General features: G+C 45.1%; 3 protein-coding genes across 5 annotated transcripts in view; 2 read left to right on the forward strand and 1 right to left on the reverse strand.

Moving 5' to 3' along the window:
- The first annotated feature begins 153 nt into the window (after positions 1-153).
- TP53I3 (tumor protein p53 inducible protein 3) lies at positions 154-5,568 on the forward strand. The gene is made up of 5 exons (XM_058021122.1): positions 154-291; positions 945-1,212; positions 3,421-3,633; positions 4,364-4,560; positions 5,302-5,568. Exons 1-5 carry the CDS (start codon positions 154-156, stop codon positions 5,506-5,508), a joined length of 1,023 nt encoding a protein of 340 aa, XP_057877105.1. The 3' UTR covers positions 5,509-5,568.
- A 241-nt stretch (positions 5,569-5,809) lies between these two features.
- SF3B6 (splicing factor 3b subunit 6) lies at positions 5,810-10,015 on the forward strand. Of its 2 annotated transcripts, XM_058020358.1 has the most exons (5): positions 5,822-5,865; positions 5,896-6,011; positions 6,225-6,343; positions 8,171-8,309; positions 8,822-10,015. In XM_058020358.1, exons 2-5 carry the CDS (start codon positions 5,982-5,984, stop codon positions 8,909-8,911), a joined length of 378 nt encoding a protein of 125 aa, XP_057876341.1. In that variant the 5' UTR covers positions 5,822-5,865; positions 5,896-5,981; the 3' UTR covers positions 8,912-10,015. The 2 variants fall into 2 exon arrangements, with proteins under 2 accessions (XP_057876340.1, XP_057876341.1); XM_058020357.1 differs by having other exon boundaries at positions 5,810-6,011.
- Positions 10,016-14,382: 4,367 nt separating this feature from the next.
- Positions 14,383-20,568, reverse strand: part of FKBP1B (FKBP prolyl isomerase 1B) — a 44,434-nt gene continuing 38,248 nt past the window's right edge. For both annotated transcript variants that reach the window (XM_058020360.1, XM_058020359.1), the window contains 2 exons: positions 17,643-17,755; positions 14,383-15,092 (listed from right to left, as the gene is read on the reverse strand). In XM_058020360.1, the coding sequence (XP_057876343.1) occupies positions 14,964-15,092; positions 17,643-17,755 (242 nt within the window). In that variant the 3' untranslated portion in view covers positions 14,383-14,963. The remainder of the gene's footprint in view (positions 15,093-17,642; positions 17,756-20,568) is intronic.

The raw sequence follows: 20,568 nt of genomic DNA on the forward strand, positions 1-20,568 counted from the left end.
CAGGCACACAGCAATCACCTCCTGAGGCAAGGGAAATAAATAGGAATTTTAAAGCTATTTGTTACCTTTCTTACCTGAGATTTTTCCACTGCACATGCCTGCATTCGTGCAATTTTTTTTTCAGTTTGGTTTTGTTTGGTTTTTTTAGAGAAAATGTTTGCAGCCTACTTTGATTGCCCAGGAGGCCCAGAAAATCTCTATATGAAAGAAGTGATGAAACCAAATCCAGGAGAAGGAGAAGTTCTTGTGAAGGTCTCTGCCAGTGCTCTGAATAGGGCTGATTTACTCCAGGTATGTGTAGGTTAAGCAGATTTATGCATCTAAAAACAAAACAGATTTTTCAAGCCCTTCTGTGAAGTCCTGACAGATCTGATGAGCTAAAAGAGTTTGAAGCTGGTGAGCATTTGGATGGGACAATTCATAGGGCTGAAAGAAGAGATGTTTGTTGATTCAGCAGATAAATGTTTTTATCTGAGATAATGCAGTGCTGGGCTGGCGTGGAAAGCTGCCTTTCAACAAAAACATGTAAAACCAAAGCTCTGGTCTTTCTAGATCTCAGACCCTTTTCTGGGCATTTGAGATGAAAAGGAAATGTTCCAATAGCATACTTTCAGTGGGAGAAAATTTATTCAAATTCACATTCAAATTATTAGTTTGAGCTGCAAGCCATGGAGACCAGAAGGGATTAGCCTGGAGAGAGGTAACTCACAAATATTTCAATTTATACTTATTTTAAGAGTAAGACTTAGGAAGAATAATACTTACGAAGCAAAATGTTCCCATTTTGAAGATCCTCAAATTACTGCAACATATGCGCAGGGCAAAATCAGGATTAAACAAATAGGAATTTAGACTGGAGACATGTGAATAAAATACTGCAGGTAATTACACTCATTGGTGGTTTTTCCTTCCTTGCCTTCTCTTTTTATTTGTTTTTATTTTAGAGGAGAGGGAAGTACCCTCCCCCCAAAGGAGCAAGTGACATTTTGGGCCTGGAAGCAGCTGGGAGCGTGGCTGGGCAGGGTCCCGGCTGCTCGGGCCGCTGGAGGATCGGCGATGCAGTGATGGCTCTGCTCCCCGGGGGCGGCCAGGCACAATTCGTGACAGTGCCCGAAGGCCTCCTGATGCCAATCCCCAAAGACATGACTTTTATCCAGGCTGCAGCCATTCCTGAAGCCTGGCTAACAGCATTTCAGCTGCTCCGTTTTGTAGGTGAGAGGTGCATTTGCCCATTTATCCCACCAAAACAGCTCATCTTCTTTTCTGTCACAAAATCCTCTCTTGTTGCCTCCATTTGAATGTTGTTTGCCTTCAAAGGACCTTTTCTCTGTCACTTTATTCTTGTGGGTCAGAATCCAGTATGCCAGACATAAATCCTTGAATCTTGACCACCTCTCCCCAGTGCCAACCTACCATGCTGGTTACATATTTACAAGGAAGGATATGGAAAGATGGCCAATTTATTTTCATCTGTATTTCTCAGTTTGAACCATTGAATGGTTTGGGTTGAAAAGGAACTAGGTGATCTAGTTCTACTCCCTTGCCATGCACAGAGACACCTTCCATTTATCTTAAATTCCATTAGGCCTAAACCCTGAAATTATTCCCACCTTTTCAAGACACCTAAAAACACATCTTACTTCTAAGGATTTGGCTTCACTGCATGCATGACCATACCAAGAACTTTATCACTATGTGTTGGGAGTGGCGGGAGAAATGCGGCATGAAGTATGAGTGATCAGTAAATTTCAAACTTTATTGATAGGTACACATCTTTATATCGGTGTTAATGAATTTCATACATATTGCAAAGGCAAGTTCACTATTGGTTAGTTACTTATTAAGCAACTATGCTTACTCCTGCATTCTTGTGGATATTTTATTGAAACTTTTCTTCGTATTTCTGCTAAAGATGCTCTCCTCTATTTTGCCTAAATTCCATTAAGCCTAAACCCTGAAATTATTCCCACCTTATCAAGACACCTAGAAACACATCTTACTTCTAAGGATTTGGCTTCACTGCATGCATGACTGTACCAAGAACTTTATCACTATGTTCTTGTGAATCTACAGTAGGCAACATTTTGTATCTTTGTTTACCAGAGATATTATTTGTAGGTAAAATCCACTCTGAGCTGATTTAAAATAGACAGAAGCCTACACTCTTCATTTTAAAAATACGCTGCCGAGGTAATAAACCTGCCAAAGTTTCCTCCTGTGAGAAATATCCTTCTTCTACACTCTTCGGCAGTAGCATCTGAAAGATCCAATAAGGAACAAAAAGTTCCAAACATAACTTCCCTGCAGACTTGCTTCAAGCAGTGTTGTCTCCTGGGGATCAGTGGGAGGCTACTTGGTGCCTCACTTACAGAAGCAAGTGGTGAAACACAAATTAATGCAACCAATAGATGGCAAAATGATTGGTAGGACTCGTCTTTAATGTCACCCAGCATTTCTGGTATTTCTCCATTGCTGAGTGCCTGATTTCTCAGTATGAACATCCTCCAAGTGTGTTTTCTACTGATGGTATAAAAAGGCTGCCCTCACTTAAGCATCTTGAAGCCCCAAAACAGATAGCCTTCAAGAAATAATGAGTTAAAACATAGAATGTGAGGCATTTGAAGAAAGCATAGCATTAGGAAACACATAAAGCAATAAATCAGCTAAAGTATGAAACACAATGACAGGAAAGAGAGATAGGTATAGGGGAACTGATGGGCTAAGCATGTTCAGAGCCAACAATGTCAAACTGACCCTAAGAGCTTTGGCAAACGATAGGGACCAAGCCAAGTACACCAGGAATTGACCAAATTAGGAAAGGAGTTCAAAAGTTTAAGGAGGAAGACTCATCAGGAGACCCCAGCCCATGATGAAGGTAACCGGAACGACCACCAAGATGATCCTCAAAAGAGGTGTCCCCGCCCACGCTCCGCCTACACCACGCCCCATATGAATATTCATGCAAAGATATGATTGTGTATATGATCTGATGTAATCTTATATCCAAAAACTGTATAAAAGGCCTGCCTTTGATATGAGAAACTTAGAAATCCATTTTGTGATTTCTCCGATGCGTCGCAATAAAATACCTCCTGCTTATCTGACTTAAGCTGAGTCTCTTAAGCAGTTATTCTCGCCTTTTGGGGCAAAATTTGGCATCAATCTTGGTCACAGATGCACACAGCCAAGGCAAAGCCCTTCCCCTGAGGCTGGGAAAATGACATCCTGTCAGCACACTGCAACCTCTGCTGCTTCTGGATTTCTCTCTTTTATGAAGGCTACAAAGATGTCCAATTGTCCAAAGTCCAGTCAAGGACAACTCTTTCAACCTCCTCTTTCCTATCTTCCAGATTGTTCATATTTTTATTCAAAGGTGATGCCCAAAGGGTGACCACTTTCCTTCTGCCCACTTTTCTCCAGGTAAAGTACAGGAGGGTGAGAGAGTGTTGATCCACGCTGGAGCCAGCGGGGTTGGCATGGCAGCCATTCAGCTGGTGAGACTGGCCAAGGCCATTCCCATTGTGACAGCAGGAACTCAGGAGAAACTGGAAGCAACAGCAAACGCTGGAGCGGCTGCAGGGTTCAACTACAAGGATGAAGACTTCAGTGAAAAGGTCTTGGAGTTCACCCAAGGTAAAAACCTCTCTGTAAAAGTGCAAATGAACCTCCCAATATGTGGACACAGACTCAGTTTCAGCTGTCACTTGGTGAGGGAGCAGACAGTGACCCTGGAAGCACGACCTGATATCCTGCTCAGCCCAGAACGGGCATTTCCTTAGTTTAACTGTGCTGTTTTCTGCATGGGCTCTCTTTGGCTGTGTTCATTTGGGACATAAATATTGTGCCACGTTATTGCTGCCTCCCAAAGGAACTGTGGGACCAAATCCTCACATTTTGGGGTTTGAGTCATCACAGAAGCACATCATGGCCTGGGTTGGAAAGGACTTTAAAAAGCATCCCGTTCCAACCCCCTGCCATGGGCAGGGACACCCCAGCTTGCTCTGAGCCCCATCCAACCTGCCTTGAATATTTCCAGGGATGGGGCACCTACAGCTTCTCTGGGCAACCTCTGCCAGTGCCACTTCATTCTTAAACTGTTAGAAAAATGTAGCTTTTCTAAGCATTTGGGGTGGTTTATGCCTGAGTTTGCTCATGAGTAACTGATGATTCTTTTTTTGTGCCTGATTCCATAATTCCTTAGAAATCCCTGTGCCAATTCTTAATTTCAGTAGAAAGATTTAAATAAGAATTGTAGGGCCAATTCTGTACCTATAAATAACAAGGTTTTAGTCATGCTTGAAATTATCCTGCCTTTAATGCAGCTTGGACTTCATTGCTGAAATCTCTTCTGTTTCTACCTGAGGTTCTGGAGTAGATATTATTTTAGATTGTGTTGGGGCCTCATACTGGGAGAAGAATCTCAACTGTCTGAGCACTGATGGCCGGTGGATCATTTATGGACTGCTGAGTGGAGGTGAAGTCCATGGGGATTTGCTGGCAAGGCTGATTTCCAAAAGAGCCAGCATCCACACAAGCCTGTTACGGTCCCGAGACAAAGAGGCAAGTAGTGGCTATCAGCAGTGTATGCAGTTTGATCTTAAAATTTATGATAGTTTTGAGAGCTTTCTTTGAAAACCAGTGTTAAACACATTCTTGTCAAAAAAGCCCCACCTTGAACTGTTACCACATACTTTGGAAAATGTCACAAAATTAAGTTGTAATGTTTTTTTTTCTGTTTTTATCAAATTCCTCCCTGAATGAGAGGAATGACACCCAGGACTTCTTAATGTGCTCCACGAATACCATCATTTAGATATTTGGCCCTAGAAGAAATAAAACTCCAGTGATCAGGCAACTTGATCAAGTCTGAGGAGGGGAAAATAAAAATCTCTATTAGGTCACTTCAAAGTAGAAACCAAGGCCATTTGAATGCCCAGTTACCAACGAAAACTCATTTTATGTGCAATATTCTCAGATGTCACAGTAAAAGACCCACAGTGCAGAGCCCTGAGGTGGATTCTGTGCATGGTTTAAGACTGAATATTTACAAGACCTTTATCAATTTGATTTAAATAGTTCTGCACAGAGCCCACACCATTTGCTTTGGGGAATTTCATTCGATTAAGATGTAATAAATCTATTCCTTCTTGTTTGTAATTTAGACCTGTCAGGTGTTTTTATCTCACTGCGAGAATGTCAGAGGGTGTCTCCTTGAGGGCTGTGTATATTTATACGCCGTGCTCTGAGACACCTCGGTGAGTGAAGGGGCTGGAAATAACCTTGCAGGTGTTTATTCCGCAGTACAAGGAGCGCCTGGTGAAAGCCTTCACAGAGGAGGTGCTGCCCCATTTTTCCGGAGAGGCTTCCCCGCGACTGCAGCCCCTCGTTGACAGCGTTTACCCCCTGCACGCCATCGCTGAGGCACACAGGGTTATGGAGGAGAACAGGAACATCGGCAAAATCGTCATCGAAATTCCCGTTTGCGGCAAGAAGGGGCCGCCGCAGTAGCTGCTCTGGGACAGTCACTGCGGGGGCCGCACTGCGGCCATCCCGCCGCGTCTGCTCCACACCGGGACCGATTCGATGGATGAAAGGATAAGGAGGGGGAAAGGATAAGGAGGAAGCGTTTATTAAAGAGGTTCATGTCGCAATTCTGGCACCGTGGATAGAACCCGCGGGGCCGGGCCTGAGGGGCTGGGGGGCGGGGCCGGGGCCGCCCTGGAGGGGCGGGGCTTGAGCACGGGGCGGGCCCGGGAACGAGCGCGCTGCCGCTTCCCGCGCGGTGCACGCCGGGGTAGATCCGGTTCCGTGAGGGCAGCGCGCGGTGCCTGCTGGGACAGACCCGGGTGTGCCGCGCGTCGCTCCCGGTCCCCGCCGCTGTCCCCGCTCCGGGCTCGGTCCCCGCCGCTGTCCCCGCTCCGGGCTCGGTCCCCGCCGGTGTTTCTGTCCCAGGCCGCGGCCCCCCCTCACCGCCCGCCGACATGGCGATGCAAGCAGCCAAACGAGCCAACGTGAGTGCGCTGCCCTGCCCTGTCCCGTCCCTGCCGGGCTGGGCTCCGGGCACCCCGCTGCTCTGAGGTGAACGCGGCACGGGGGTGGGACTGGGGGATATTTAAGGCCCCTTCCAGCCCCGGTGATTCCATTATTTCGCCCCTAGGCTGCTGGGTTTAAGCTTTGCAGTACGTGCCTTGGGCCTAACACACCGTTTGTCTTTTCCCCATCAGATCCGGCTCCCTCCGGAGGTTAACCGGATCCTGTACATCAGGAACCTGCCCTACAAAATCACGGCCGAGGAGATGTACGACATTTTTGGGAAGTACGGGCCCATCCGGCAGATCAGAGTGTGAGTGTTTCCAGTTCCTTTGGACCGTGAAGGGTTTCACAGCGGGTGTCAATGCCCTGGAGCACACCCCGAGTGCCAGAGGGGACGTGATGGTGCTCTTAACACATGCATTTGTTAGAGAATTATTCTGCTGGGAGGTGCAGAGAATGAACTTAAATTTTAAATGAACTCTGGGAGGTTGATAAAATATGACAGTCTTGTGTGCTTAATTAAGTTTCAAATACAACTAAAGTTTTGCCTTGACTTGGGGTGAAAATAGAAAAGGCAGAAGCTGAGCACAAACAGTTTTCCTGTTTTATGAGTGTCTGCTAACCAGTGGGAGAACAGGGATGTTGCTGTTGCTGGCTCTGTTCACTAGAAGCAAATGCAGCAGCAAGCCCTGTGTGGCAGAGACAGGATGTCCTCGGACCATGCCATGTCTGGGTAGGGGAGGTGTGACTGTGCCTTTGGTTCTGAAATGTGTGGAGGTTGTACAAGTCTGCAGCCACTCTGATGTTCTTCTCCTGGTTAGTTCAAATGCTGAGGACCTGAGCTTTGATCATCATAGGAGGGTTTGTGTTGGAAGGACCTTAAAGAACATTTTATTCCAACCCACTGCAGGGGGCAGGGACAACTTCCACCTGCCCAGGTGCTCCGAGCCCCATGCAAGCTGGCTGGCCTTGAACATTTCTAGGGATGGAGCATCCACAGCTTCCCTGGATGACTTGTTTGAATGATTGTTGTGTAAAGTGAGTTTTACAGAGTTGCTCTCAGTAAGCAAAGGACGCAGAGGGACACGTGCTGCTGGTGTCACGCTGGGATGTGACACCAGACAGACCCTTCTTGGGCAAGGGAGGGCAGTGGATGTGACTGGAGAAGTGGCTGAGGGAACAAGGGGCAGTGTAAACACTGCCTGGCTAAATAGGTGGAACTCTGCTAATGAGCATAAAGGAGAGCCAGTACTTACTTAAGTTTTCTGCAAACATGTGGGCTGGAACAGCATGATAGTGGGACACAATTAGGGCAGATCAGGGGCTCTCCATTGGGGTGATGCTCTGGTGTGTGCACCCAGCAGTTTGTTCAGAGCTACTCATTCATGGATTTTCCCACAGAAATCCGAACAAAGCTCCTCTGTAAAGGTTTTTGTGCTTTGTGCAGAGTTTGTCCCATTCTGGTCCTCACCTTTGCATAGACCCCAGTGTGATATTTGTGATACCATTTGTCCTTGGGAGTTCTCAGAAGCATCTTAGGGAGGTTGTTCTGACTCTGCAGTCTCTGTCACTGCCTGTTAGCTGAGACCTTTGGGATCTCTGCAGCCCCTCTGGGCTCCTTACTGTTGTGTGCCCAGACCTGTGTCCCATCCCTCAGGAAAAGGACATGGAATTGGTGCTGCTGTGGGTGATGGCTGTGCCTCAGCAGTGGGCATGCACCAGCAAGGCTGTTCTGCCTCTTAAATTCACTTTGTGATATGCCAGGAGCCCTTTCCATCCTAGGGACACATCTGATCCAGACAGCCACTGACTGACTGCCAAGCCTTGTAATGCTAAATAAAAGCTAATTGCTATAATAAAAATTTAAATTGCTTCCAGACACAGCATGGCAGCCCTTCAACAGCCCAGTTGTTGTGGAGAGGTGCCTTTCCCTTATGGAGCAGAATACAGCACATTTTGCTGTTGTCTCTGGCTCTGAAGTGTTTGGTGTGGAAAGCAGGCACGTAGTTTAACACCTAGAAAAAATAACAAATTGTTTTTTAGTGACGTTGCATTGGTTCATCTAATCTCAGTCACTGTGAAATAAATAAACTATTTCTTGTTGGTTTTATTTGATTGATGCTGCCCTGCTGAGCAGTGGGAATACCCCTGAGACCAGAGGAACAGCCTACGTGGTGTACGAGGACATCTTCGATGCCAAGAACGCCTGTGACCACCTGTCGGGGTTCAACGTGTGCAACAGATACCTCGTGGTGCTCTACTACAATGCCAACAGGGTATGGGCACCTGGCTGGGGAGCTCACCTGAGCACAGCTGCCACAAAGAAACAACCCCAGCATCACTTTGTAAAGGCAGCTGCTTGGGGGTTTTTGAGAAACAGAATCCAGACTGTTAGAGGGAGTGAACGGGATACACGGTCAGAGTTTCATATTTACTCAGTGGGTTGTGTGCAAAAGAAGTACCTTTGGACAAAGGGTGGGAAAAAGATGTTTGTGGGGAGTGTACTCTGGAGAAGAGGGTGCAGAGGCCCCACAGTTGCACAGCTGCAGCAGGAGGGGAGATCTTGTTTATGGCTAAAAGGTCTCCAGTTCTCTCTCCTCCCTGTCATTGCTGACATCCAGGGCCCTGTGGCGTTCTCCAATGACAAGAATCAAACAGTGCTCTGTGTGTGTGATGGTGATGGAGTTCACAGTGGTGCTTGTTGCAGATACTGGCAAATAACTTGTCATGAGATGAGAGATTGTTTTTTTTGTTTGTTTTCTTACATATTTTATTTTCCTTATTACAGGCATTCCAAAAGATGGACACAAAGAAGAAAGAAGAACAGCTTAAGCTTCTCAAGGAAAAATATGGAATTAACACAGACCCACCAAAATAAACTGATCCTTTTTGGAAAACTGTTTTCAAGCCCTGTCGTCGAATTCCTGGCCTAAACATAGGAGTTCTTAACAAAGTGTAATTTTTTTTCTCTTATGAATTTGATAAACTGCAATATGAGTTTTTATATCTTCAGATTAGGATTAAATAAATTTAGAACACAGGGAAATCTGCTCTAGGATTAAATCCCCCAAGGCCACATGGCTTCCCTGTGCTGAGGGTGACCTGGTAAAGGCTGCAATGTCCTGCTTCTAGCAAGAGCTTTCAAGAAGGGACTGAGCAGGTTCTGTGTTTGAATGAAGCAAGCCCAAGCCCGTGTTTGTTGCAAAGTTTCTTTCACAAACTGTAGAAGATGAAGGGCTTTCAAAAGGACCCAGCTGATAAGAGGACACCAAGTACCTTGTTCCCAGTGATGGTACCAGCTCTGATCAGCTGCAGTGAAACAGCCCAGCTCTCACACTAGCAAAAAAAAAAAAGTGTATGGGGGCTTTGTTTTGTGTCCCAGGTTTGGACTGAGGATTTGGTATGAATTGAAGAACACATGGCCAAAATGAGACAGCAGATGAAGGTTTTCATTTTGATACCTGTAGTGTGATTGTTTTCTACTTGGCATGGTTGGATTGTAACACATTTTCTGTATATACATTTTCAGGTGTAGCATGTGGTGAAGGAAGACAAATTTACTTTTTTTTGGCTCTTTTTTCAGTATTCATGTCCTTTGTGTTAAAATGACTGTGATCCAGGCTGTGCATAGCCAGTATCTTTTGCAAGTGAGAAAGAATAACCTCTGCCTGTGTTCTGAACCAGCTGGAAGTTGTGTGAACGTGGGTAGTATTCTGCCTTGGGAAGATTTATTTGCATGGATGTGATGTTCTACTCCCTGACCAGACAGCTTCCAGCCAGGTGCAGAACCAGGGCAGATAACAATATACTTTGCCTGGAATTTGTAACCCAGTTTTGTTTTTCAGTGCATTGTACTGAAATGTACTGAAATAGAGGAATGCTTCCATTTTCTGAAATTACTTTTTTGTTGGAATCTGTCACTTCGGGAACAATGCTGTGTGCATTTGGTGAAAAAATAAATGCATATTTTGCTTTTTTTCATCAAGGCTGTACTCCTGCCTGTAACCTGTGCTGTTAGATGGGAGTCATTCATTACCTGAGTGTTTGATGCAGGCAGGAGATGTAGCACAGCCATCTGTGGGTACAGGGATGTCCCTGTGTGTGACAGGGGGGTGCCCAGCTGTGGGAACAATGCCCGTCTCACCTGGAGGAGATCCCTGGCACTGCCCTGTGCTGGGCACCTCCTTTGGCAGCTGGGAGGGGCTCACAGCAATACTCACATTTACTAGCTGGAACCAATGAAACTAAACACTCATGATTTTGCACTAAGTGGTCCTATTTTCTTCATTCCTCAAATAAGCTATTACAAATTAATAAATCAGTAATGGCTTATGAAGAGAGAGCTCCAAGCCAGCTCAGGGGGAAAGCAGCCACCATGGCTGAGGTGTGATTTCAGCTTTGGGTGGATGCTTGGAGTCCTATCCTGTGCCTGACCCTGGAGCACACTGGAACAGACCTGCCCTGCCCTCCCCTGCACACAGGCACGGGGATGTGAGCCAGGGCCATGCTTAGTGCACAATTCCCCCAAATCTGCATCTGTCCCTTGAAACTGATGCTGTTTTTGCAGCAAGAAGCTTTGCAGGCTGCAGTAACCCTGGCTGAGGTCAGGAGCAGGCACTGGGACACCTGGAGCCCAGAAGCTGGGTTAGGTGAGCAGTCCCTCCATGGCCAGCCTGGATTCCAGGTGCTGCCCATCAGATTAACACAAACCAAGAGCTCTCAGGCAAGAACCAGGTTGCATTAAAAATCTTTAAATGAATTAAATCCTCCTGGGGGATTTGCTTCTGCGTGAGCATCCATAGCTTTTCAAGGGTTACAAACTGCTCTGCCCCCAAATATGTATCTTCTATATATATAAATATATATATTTATATGAGCCATGTATATACGTACACATCCATGTACCAAACACTTGGATAACTGAAATAATTTACACCAACTGCTGGGCATTGGGAAGGCTCCTTGCTGAATGAGAACTGGAGGTGCTTGTTGCCATGCTGGATTTATGGTTCTAATAAATAATGAGCACCGATAATAAATACCAGAGTGCCAATAATGGTGCTGCATGCTGGCAGCCTTGTTTTAAATCATATGCAAATACCACATTGCTTCTGTCAATAGCAGAGAGCATGGTGCTTGCACTGCAGTGTCTGTTTTGATGAGGATTTGATGCTGTTTGAAAAACATATATAAAAAGCAATTCTTTAGGGTAATAAGATTAATAAAAATTCCTTCAATGAATCCTCAAGATCAGCAGCTTTTGATTTCTCTGAGAGCTCAGCTGCCGCCTTTCATTAAATATTCCATTTCATAGTTTTTCTTCAGTGCCTGTTCAGGGCTTTCAATGTCCCTGCACATGTAAAATGAAATAATAATTTGTACCTGCAAGACAGAGGGAATGGAAATGGAATGCCCAGAGGACTGTTTTGATGAGATCTACTCAAGATTTTGTTTGAAATGTAATATCAAAGAACAGGGAAATGAGTTCAGCTCATGAATGGCAGAGGGGCAGCAAATAAAGCAGATGTTACCAGGCTCGCACTCTGCATCTGTGCTGGTTTTGTGTGAGCTCACTTCCCATTTAATTTTTCAGGAAGTAGGGCATGAAATTAAGACTCAAAGGTCATTTTTTTCCCATTGAAACTGTTTAGAAATTAGTAACAAGAGTATATCTGATTACACAGGCAATGACAGTAAATTTTTTCCATTCTATTATATAGAGGTAATAATTATATGTGCTGTGTTGATCGATGATACAATTAAATAAATTAACGCATTCGCAGTCGAATAAAGAGCTGAAGATTACATTTCCTTGAAGACTTAATTTCCCTAAGTATCACAAAGCACAATTAGTTTTCCTTTCAGATTTTTTCTTTTTAATGAAATTGGCATGAAAAATGTAATTGTCCCTGTTTCCAACCAAGGTCTCTGCAGAGAGGAGGCGATGAGGGAGAGCTTAATCAGCCAGCTGTAATAAGAATTTTACAGAGTGGGTAATGGCTGGTTTGTGCTGGGAGGGCAGGAGGGAAGGGCACAGTGACAGCTCTGCAGACAGAAGTGATAAGATCAAGTATGATCAGCTCTCAGAGCCCAGCAGGAACGTGCTGGGTTTCCTGGTGAGAAACCCACTGGAGCAGAAGAGCAGAGCCGTGCCCTGCCCATTGCTCAGATGCAGCAGAAGCTCCCAAACAGCAAGGCCAAGAGGGGATGGAGGGAGCATGAGGCCATTCCAGGGTCACTCACACAACCCCTGGTGTTGCCATTCCCTGTTGGGACATTCAGGAAGGGCCCCAAAGCAGGTGCTGGTCTCTGGTGAGACCCCACCTGCTGCATCCAGCTCTGGGGTCCCAGCACAGGGAGGATGTGCACCTGTTGGAGCAAGTCCAGAGGAGGGACACCAGGATGATCAGAGGGATGGAGCACTCTCCCATGAGGAAAGGCTGAGAGAATTGGGGTTGTTCAGCCTGGGAAAGAGAAGCTTTGGGGTGGCCTAACTGTGGCCTTCCAGTACCTGAAGACAGCTGTCAAGAAAGATGCAGACTATTTACAAGGACATGGAGTGACAGGACAAGGGGGAATGGCTTCAAACTAGCAGAAAGCAGGGTTAGATCATAGATTAGGAAAAACATTCTTTACTGTGAAGGGTGGTGAGACACTGGCAAAGGTTCCCCAAAAGATTGGGGGTGTTCATCCCTGGGAGTGTTCAAGGCCAGGCTGGATGGGGCTTTGAATGACCTGGTTTAATGTTCCAGCCCATGGCAGGAGGCTGGAACAAATTTATCTTTAAGGTCCCTTCCAACCCAAACCATTCCGTGATTCTATCACACTTTGGGGTTTTTTTCATCTTTTTAATAAGCAATTAACTTAAACTGAGCCATTGATAGGAGCAGCTTAGACCAATGTGCTGAATGAAACTGTGTTTGACAGGCACAACAGAGCCATACCACCTTTAACCAAGACTTTGGGAAGTGCAGTCTGTGACCCAGTGATGAAAGGAAGGCCAGCAACAGAGGCCAGGGCAGTGGCAAAGGAGAGCAGGACCTTTTCAAATTATTTGGGAAAGCTGGTGGACATCAGATCTTGACAGATCCAATCACGAATTTTTAACAGGAAATTAGAGTGCCCTAAATAAAAGAACTATTGGTGAAGGTCTTACCCAGCTGCTGCAGTGACCTGAGATTTCCAACAAGAAAAGGATTCTGCAAATCCCTTCATTTCTTTATGGAAAGCAGAATGAGAAAAAGATTTACTCCACTTAGTGTATAAAAATCCATAAGATATGGATTTATGGGTTTATTAATTAACAAGCTGAAATAAATGCAGCTCTGTGGGTAAAATGAACACCTGGAGAGAGAAGACCACAAGCCATGGACCCTGGCCAGATCACCAGTCTCGCTTTTCTGGCTCATTCTCTCTCCCAGCTCCAGGAGGTGTCACCTGGGGACATCTCTGTAGCTTTGCTGTCTGACTGCTCATGCTGGGAGTGTTCTCCTTACACGGATACAGAAACAGCACAACTGTTTGAAATATGACCATCAAAACATCTGTTAGTCGAAAACCATGCAAATAGTTTACAGTCAAGTTAAATAAAAGTAACATCACGACCCTGGTTTTCTACAGCAAAGAGGAAAAATGAGCCTAATGGAAAGAAATCAGACAAGGCAAAATAACAGCACAGAGAAAGCCTTGCTGATCAGGTCCTGCTCCCAAATCCAGGTAACTAACAGCCAACACATTTTCCTGCCTCCAGAGGAGAAACCAGCATTTCATGAATTCATATAAGCAGCAAATGAAATAAATATTGCAGAGTCTCAAGTGCCAGAGGCCCAGTGCACAAGGTCAGTTTGCAGGCTTTGTAAACAGCAGCAGCTGCTACAGCCTAAAAACCCCAGAGTGTTCAGTGGCCACATCATCCCACAGCTTGGATTTCTTTTGAAAGGTGGATACACATAATCCTGCTCTTTTCTAGCCTTGCTCAGCTCCAGTAGAAAATATTACACTAGTTCTGCTGTTGTAAAGGCACATAATTAGACCAGCACTGCATGTCTTTGACAAGCAGCACTTTCCATCTCTTCAGCAGCCAAATTCTGGCCAGAGTTGAGGGACCATAGAGGCAGGGGAAACGGTGAGTCAGGAAAATTGCCCCAGCACCCCTTACTTGCATGTCCCTGGTACCTCTGGTCCCACAGAGATCTTCCACTGGGCCATCTCTAATAGAAGCAGTGCATGGAGCTACATGTATTTCATATAAGAGAAATAATTAACAAAAAATGGGTTGATGATTGAAGAACTTCTTGTACAGTAAAGAGCATCCCAGTAGACAGAAGAGAAAAACAGGATGAGAAATGGTAAAGTATCAAGATTTTATTGTTTTATATATATACTTATAACTCTTAAATGAGACAGTATTTTTTTAAAACAGCAGCAAGCAGAACGTACAAGTTGAGAAAAGTGGCAGCGCAGGTAACTCTGTTTGGCTAATGCCCGTTCATGTACAAGGCGTACATTGGATTTTTTTCTTTTGAGCACCTTTTGTGGTTATTTTTTCTTGGTTTAAGTGTACAGTAAGGCAGTGGTTTTTTCAATAAGGAATATATATATATATATATATATATATTTATATTTATATATATTTTCAGTCATCACCGTGAATTCTTCGTACATGCAAATCCAATAAAATGTACAACTCGGAAATGTTACACCGGGAGACATTTTTCCTCAGAGCAAAGCTTCTAATAAAAGGCAAATACAGACACCACAAAGTTAGAAAAGAGAAGGAAAGCATAGGAAACCAAGAGCCAGGCGCTACTGACAGGACAGCTTGAGCAGGGAAGGTTGGGGTTCCAGTGAAGATTCCTCCCGCTGCTGGCAAGGCGGGAAGGAACGGGTGGTTATTAACAGATGTCTCCAGCCAACTCCCTCGGGAAGGTTCACTCTAACCTGAGAAGCTCCACATCAAAGAGGAGTGTGGCATTGGGAGGTATGACCCCAGGGTGGCCTGTGGCTCCATAGGCCATCTCAGGTGTGCAGGTCAACTTTGCTCTTTGTCCTAAGCTCATCTGTGTTTTGGACATTGGAGAAAGGAAAAGAGAACACACACAAAAAAAAACAGAATTAGGGGGAAAACAAAAAAAATCATTACCTGGCAGATTTACAGAATCAAGAGGTGTTGGGATCACCAGATTCATAGAATTGTTTTTTTGGAAAAGACCTTTAAGTTTATTGAGTCTGAGGTTTGGAAGGGGAAGATCTTTAAGGTCCCTTCCAACCCAAGCCACTCTACGATTCTGAGTCCAAGTGGTTTCACTTCAAGCTGAAGCTGCCACAAAGAGCTCAGACATGGGCATGGGCCTCCTCAATGATCTGCACTCTCACAGCAGTTATTTAAACTGCCAGAACCAGCCTGGAAGTGACACAAAGTCTTTTTAACACAATGCTTGGTCCATCCAGCCTATACCAGGGCAGGCTGCAGGAGGTCTGAGCTCCTCCTGTGGAGCACAGGGTACAAGGAACACCATCAGCAGGCACTGGGAAAGGCCCTCAGAGCTCTCTGTTCATGAGAGATCAGTGCTCAACACAGCCAGGTTCAGCACTTATTTCCCTAAACTCAGTCCAAGCCTCAGGGCAGAGATTTCACTTATGCTACGTATCCAGGCACCGAGCCCTTGTACCTGGATGGGCAGGAATGCTGATTTCCCTCATTCCAGGCTGGCTCTGAAGGGAACTGCTCACTGAGATGTGGAGTTACCTTCTAACTGAGTATTTTGGAACATTTTCAAACTGCTGTCCATGCATCATACACTGATGATGGAATATTCACTGGCCAAGAAATGTCCCCTGATTTGAAGCAGTGATTTTAACTCAGACCTCTCTCCCAAGATTGGGCACATCACTGGACTACAGATGATGTGATACCTCTTGGTTGAGAATATTTTCAGGTTCTACGAAATATACAAAGCTAGAGAGTCAATTACTTTGGGTAGAAGAAAAATGGGGATATGAACTTTCCCACATTTGAGGAGTACTCATGGCATGGGGCTGAGGATGTCCAAGCTGATGGCCTCCCCTGGTCCCCACAGAGATTTTGCATGGGGCTGGCTGTCCAGTGCTTGGATGTGTCCCTGCAAAGCAGGCAGGTGGTAGGTCATGCCTGGGGTTTTAGGTTTGAGGCAAACTTGAACTTCGAGAAGCTGAGCAGAGAAATGCAGACAGACCCTGCTGACACCTGACAGTCATTACACCAAGGTTTGTGAAATCTGTGAGCTGGACACAGGGACCTGCCTTGTTCCAAGAGACTCTGTCCAGCACACTCCCCAAATCCCTCAAACCTGGGCTGGAAGGAGACAGCCACGAGCTCGACTTGTGTCAGCGATCCACTAGGAGGAGCAGGAGGGCAGCCTGTGGCCACACGGGTTCCTGGCATGGCTCTCGGCCACTTATTTTGTAAGGGACAAGAGCTGGGGAGTGAGAACAGTCAAGGAAGGGATTACTTGATTCTCCCAGCACTTGTTGATGCTGCTTTATCTGCACTGGCTTCTGCTTCCTACAGCTCTGCAGTCCTGAGCTTTCTTAGGTCTTTCTGCAAAGCAAATAATCAACAGTCCAACTCAAATCCTTCAGAGGAAGATGGTATTTTTCACAGTCTAGGATTCCTCAAATGGACTTCTCTGGCTGGAGAGAGGGGAATGCTTACACTGCTTTCTCCACAGGGCTGGAAACCCTTGTCTCTTCCACCCCTCTCTGGCAAAGCATGGTTGCATCATTTCTCAGTGGATTTTTTCTCATTTTGCATTCTTCCCTTCTCTCTATTTAAGCATAAGACCTCGTTCCTGTTAAAGTTGTTCCTGTAAGAGTATTTGAACAGTTGCCTCCTACACTGAGCTCTTGGATCCTGAAATGGGAAGTCAGGAGGAATTTGAACCCTGATCTCATTCACTCGTGCTCTTGAGCAGCCTGATCACACTCCTCGTGTGTGGGGGCCCTCAGAGCACTGCACAAAAAGCAAGCCCTGGCAGTGAATTGTAATTTGGGGCTTTTACTGTGCTGGTACTCAAACTGCAATCAGTGGAGGGCAGTTTTCTTTCTCTCAGCACAGGTCAGTGAATGTTTTGTAGCTGGGAGTCTGAAGTAGTAAAAATGTACCAGTGCAGTTTGGTACCTTATCCAGTCAGGGTCAGAACCTGTAGCTGGGTCATGGATGTCATCAGAAAGGGCAGCTTGGGCTTCTATGGAGTACCTGAATAGATATCCATAAAAAGCTGCCACCTCAATGTTTTAGAGGCCACTGCTGTTTGTGGAGCTGCCCATGGCAGAGGGACAGAGCTTACATGGCACCTGGGGAGGGGACTTCACCTCTCCCCTCCCAAATGCATACCATGGGGAAAGGCTCATGAGCAGGGGATAGCCATGGATGGATGGATGGATGGATGGATGGATGGATGGATAGAAACTACAGGAAATATTGTGCTCAAATGCACCATGCTTTCACAAAAACACTTCATATCCTTCACTGTGATTTCCACTTGGTCTTGTTACCACTGCCCTGGACACTGCTGAGCTCACACACCCTTCAGCCAGCTCCAGGTTCAGACAGAACAATTTATTTGTACCTGTGTAACACCTTCTTCAAATCCTTTAATGACTTCTTGCCTGCCAATCTTGAACCTGAAAGGCTTGTTTCTGTCTCTGGAGGAATCAAACTTCTTTCCATTCTGTAGCATTCCTGCCAAAACAAGACACATGGTTTCAGTCTGAGATACATCTAAATTTAAGTGCTGGAGGAGAGGGAAGGAGTGAAAACTTAATGTCTTGGTCACATCAGCTGCTCATTTCCATTTTTACTTTAAAGCCTCATTCAAAAGGCAGGAGAGGCAACTGCAGTGGCACCATATTGTTACCTTTGCCTTCCTGTAATTTAGACTCTAAAATAGAAATTATTTTTACTGTTCTCAATGCAATAGGTTATGACCCATGTTGCACCAAACATTGCACAGACATACAGAAGAGCTGTCGTTTGCACAGTGGAGCTCTCTGCCTCAGTGGATAAAGGCAGGCAAGGAACAAGTGGGAGGCAGCAGAAGAGAGAATCCCAAGGCAGGTGCCTGATCCAGGGCTGCCCCTAATAACGTGTGTTACACAAACAGAGCCATCCCACACCATGTGTGCGAAACCTCTACACAACGTGACAACTGCAGCTCTCCTCATACAGAGAGAACAGAAGAGACTCTGCAGTCACAAATATGAAAGCAGCAGAGACATTTATATAAATGTTCTACTACCCTTGTTTTTCATGTTTTCATTCGGAGACAGTCCCAGAAGATGTGACTTGTTCCTTTGCATGGGCACTGCTTCAAGCCATGGGTTTTGAACACATGCCCAGATTCCTCAGCAATTGGACAAACCTTCACAGAGCGCTACATGATCAGCTATTCTCCTTCTCTTTTCAAATTGTGTCTGATTACAGTAGCTTTCAATTTAGAAGTACCTGGCACTCAAAATGCTTTACTCTGGATATTGCAGGGTTAGGCTGATATTTATATATTAGAATCAATCCTTTCTTTGTAGTGCTGTAGAGTCAGTGTTGTAGGCATACACCATGACTCTTCTATGCAAGGGGGTGCACAAAGAGAAGTTAATTAATCTGAGAAAGACTTTGGTTGCAAAGAACATTAACAAGTCCAGCTTTGAAAGAAAATGCTGAGAAAAAGTGTCTTTAAGATTCAGTATCAAAGATACAGTCTTACTAGTTTCTTTCCATTAAAGCAGTTATATTAACAGATCAGCTTGATGCACAAATTTTATTTTTCAGTGAAAACCATCAATTATTATCCAATAACAAGGAGGCATATTTTGCTTGCTTAAAAAGTCTGTACTATGAATCAAAGGTAAATATGAAGAGATGTGCCAGAATGAAAAACAGAGACTAAAAAGGTAGGATTCATTTTGCCAACTTTTAGGCTTCTAAGATGTAGCCAGCTACTTCTGAGCTAATCACTCAGAGAAAATAGATAATCAAGTCAGAGAAAAATGCACTTTCAGGGAGCAATTCATCTAACCAAATCTAGGGATGTACATTAGGACATAATGAATCACATCCCAGCAGTGTCTGTTTCTGTGCAATGAATAAAGGACAGTCCAAACAACAGCTCAGACACAGACGTCTCCAAATTCATTAGTAGTTAAATCAGTGGCAATGGAGTTCTTGACTTGCAGTTATGAGCACACAGTGTTTGATTATTCCAGTGGGGTTCTCTGTCCAGATATTTTACATCAATATTAAAATCAAATGCCATATTAAGGCACATTAGCCATTAGCCAAGTCCAACATTTGTCCAAGTTGGTCTTTCAGACACACCTGTGCATGTGCTCAAGGCTTTAGAAAGAAAACTGTGGAGTAACCTGCCCATAAGGAATGTTTCATAACCATTAGTGCCTGACATAATCCTTTAGTTTTTCACAGTCAAATAATGAAGTGCTGTATGTGTGCTCTCATGCAAGTGCATGGAATCACAGAACCACAGAATCAGTGAGGTTGGACAAGACCTCTGAGATCAGTGAGATCACTGAGTCCAACCTTTGACTCAATGCCACCTTGTCAAACAGAACATGGCACTGAGTACCACATCCAGGTGACTCCACCACCTCCCTGGGCAGCTCATTCCAGTGGCTAATTACCCTTTCTGAGAAGAATTTTCTCCTAATGTCCAACCTAAACCTGTCCTGGCAGAGTCTGAGGCCGTTTTCTCTTGTTCTGTCCCCTGTTCCCTGGGAGCAGAGCCTGACCCCCACTGGCTGCACCCTCCTGTCAGGGAGTTGTAGGGAGTGATGAGCTCCTGCTGAGCCTCCCTTTCTCCAGACCGAGCACTCCCAGCTCCCTCAGCCACTCCTCATAGGATTTACCCTCAAGACCCCTCCCCAGCACCATTGCCCTTCCCTGGACTCCCTCCAGCCCCTCCATGTCCTTCCCAAACTGAGGGGCCAGAATTGGACATAGAACTCAAGGAATGGCCTCACCAATACAGGGGCAAATTCCCATATACTGTGCAATGTATCAGCTCAGGGATAGCCACAAACCCCTCCAGGCAGGCTGGGAAGCCACAGCAGCTCCCGAACAAGCTACAGATTAAGATGGATTCATTTATAATATAGAAATTCAGCCTGTACTGAGGGAGGGCAGGCAGGGAGAAACAGCTCAGGGGGAACTCTCATGCATATAATATAATCCTTTTTGAAGTATTTGATCTTAAATTTAAGTGACAGTCCTTCCTCAGAGCACTTTTATTTTTAAACACATCATAAAACCTTATGATTCTATGAAATGGAAGGAGACTACTACAGAATCCCAATATTTAATAGTTTTAATATTAAAACTTAGTATTGTCATTACAGCTTGCATGTTCAAAGTACCCAAACATTAATTACTCTTCACATTAGCCCAAGGAGGTAAAGAAGATATTTATTACAAAATAGCCTCAATCTGAAAGTTCAGATTCAGATGCAAAGTTCCACAACACTTTATTATGCATTCATCTCATT

This window comes from Melospiza georgiana, chromosome 3 (assembly GCF_028018845.1).
Source record: "Melospiza georgiana isolate bMelGeo1 chromosome 3, bMelGeo1.pri, whole genome shotgun sequence".
Taxonomy (NCBI): domain Eukaryota; kingdom Metazoa; phylum Chordata; class Aves; order Passeriformes; family Passerellidae; genus Melospiza; species Melospiza georgiana.

Bases quoted from the DNA above. Each gene is read 5' to 3' on its own strand.
- SF3B6 (XM_058020357.1), top strand. From the start codon at position 5,982: ATGGCGATGCAAGCAGCCAAACGAGCCAAC. The intron at 6,012-6,224 runs GTGAGTGCGCTG...TTTCCCCATCAG, and splicing joins AAGCAGCCAAACGAGCCAAC to ATCCGGCTCCCTCCGGAGGT. The intron at 6,344-8,170 runs GTGAGTGTTTCC...CCTGCTGAGCAG, and splicing joins CCCATCCGGCAGATCAGAGT to TGGGAATACCCCTGAGACCA.
- TP53I3 (XM_058021122.1), top strand. From the start codon at position 154: ATGTTTGCAGCCTACTTTGATTGCCCAGGAGGCCCAGAAAATCTCTAT. The intron at 1,213-3,420 runs GTGAGAGGTGCA...ACTTTTCTCCAG, and splicing joins TCAGCTGCTCCGTTTTGTAG to GTAAAGTACAGGAGGGTGAG. The intron at 4,561-5,301 runs GCAAGTAGTGGC...TTTATTCCGCAG, and splicing joins TACGGTCCCGAGACAAAGAG to TACAAGGAGCGCCTGGTGAA.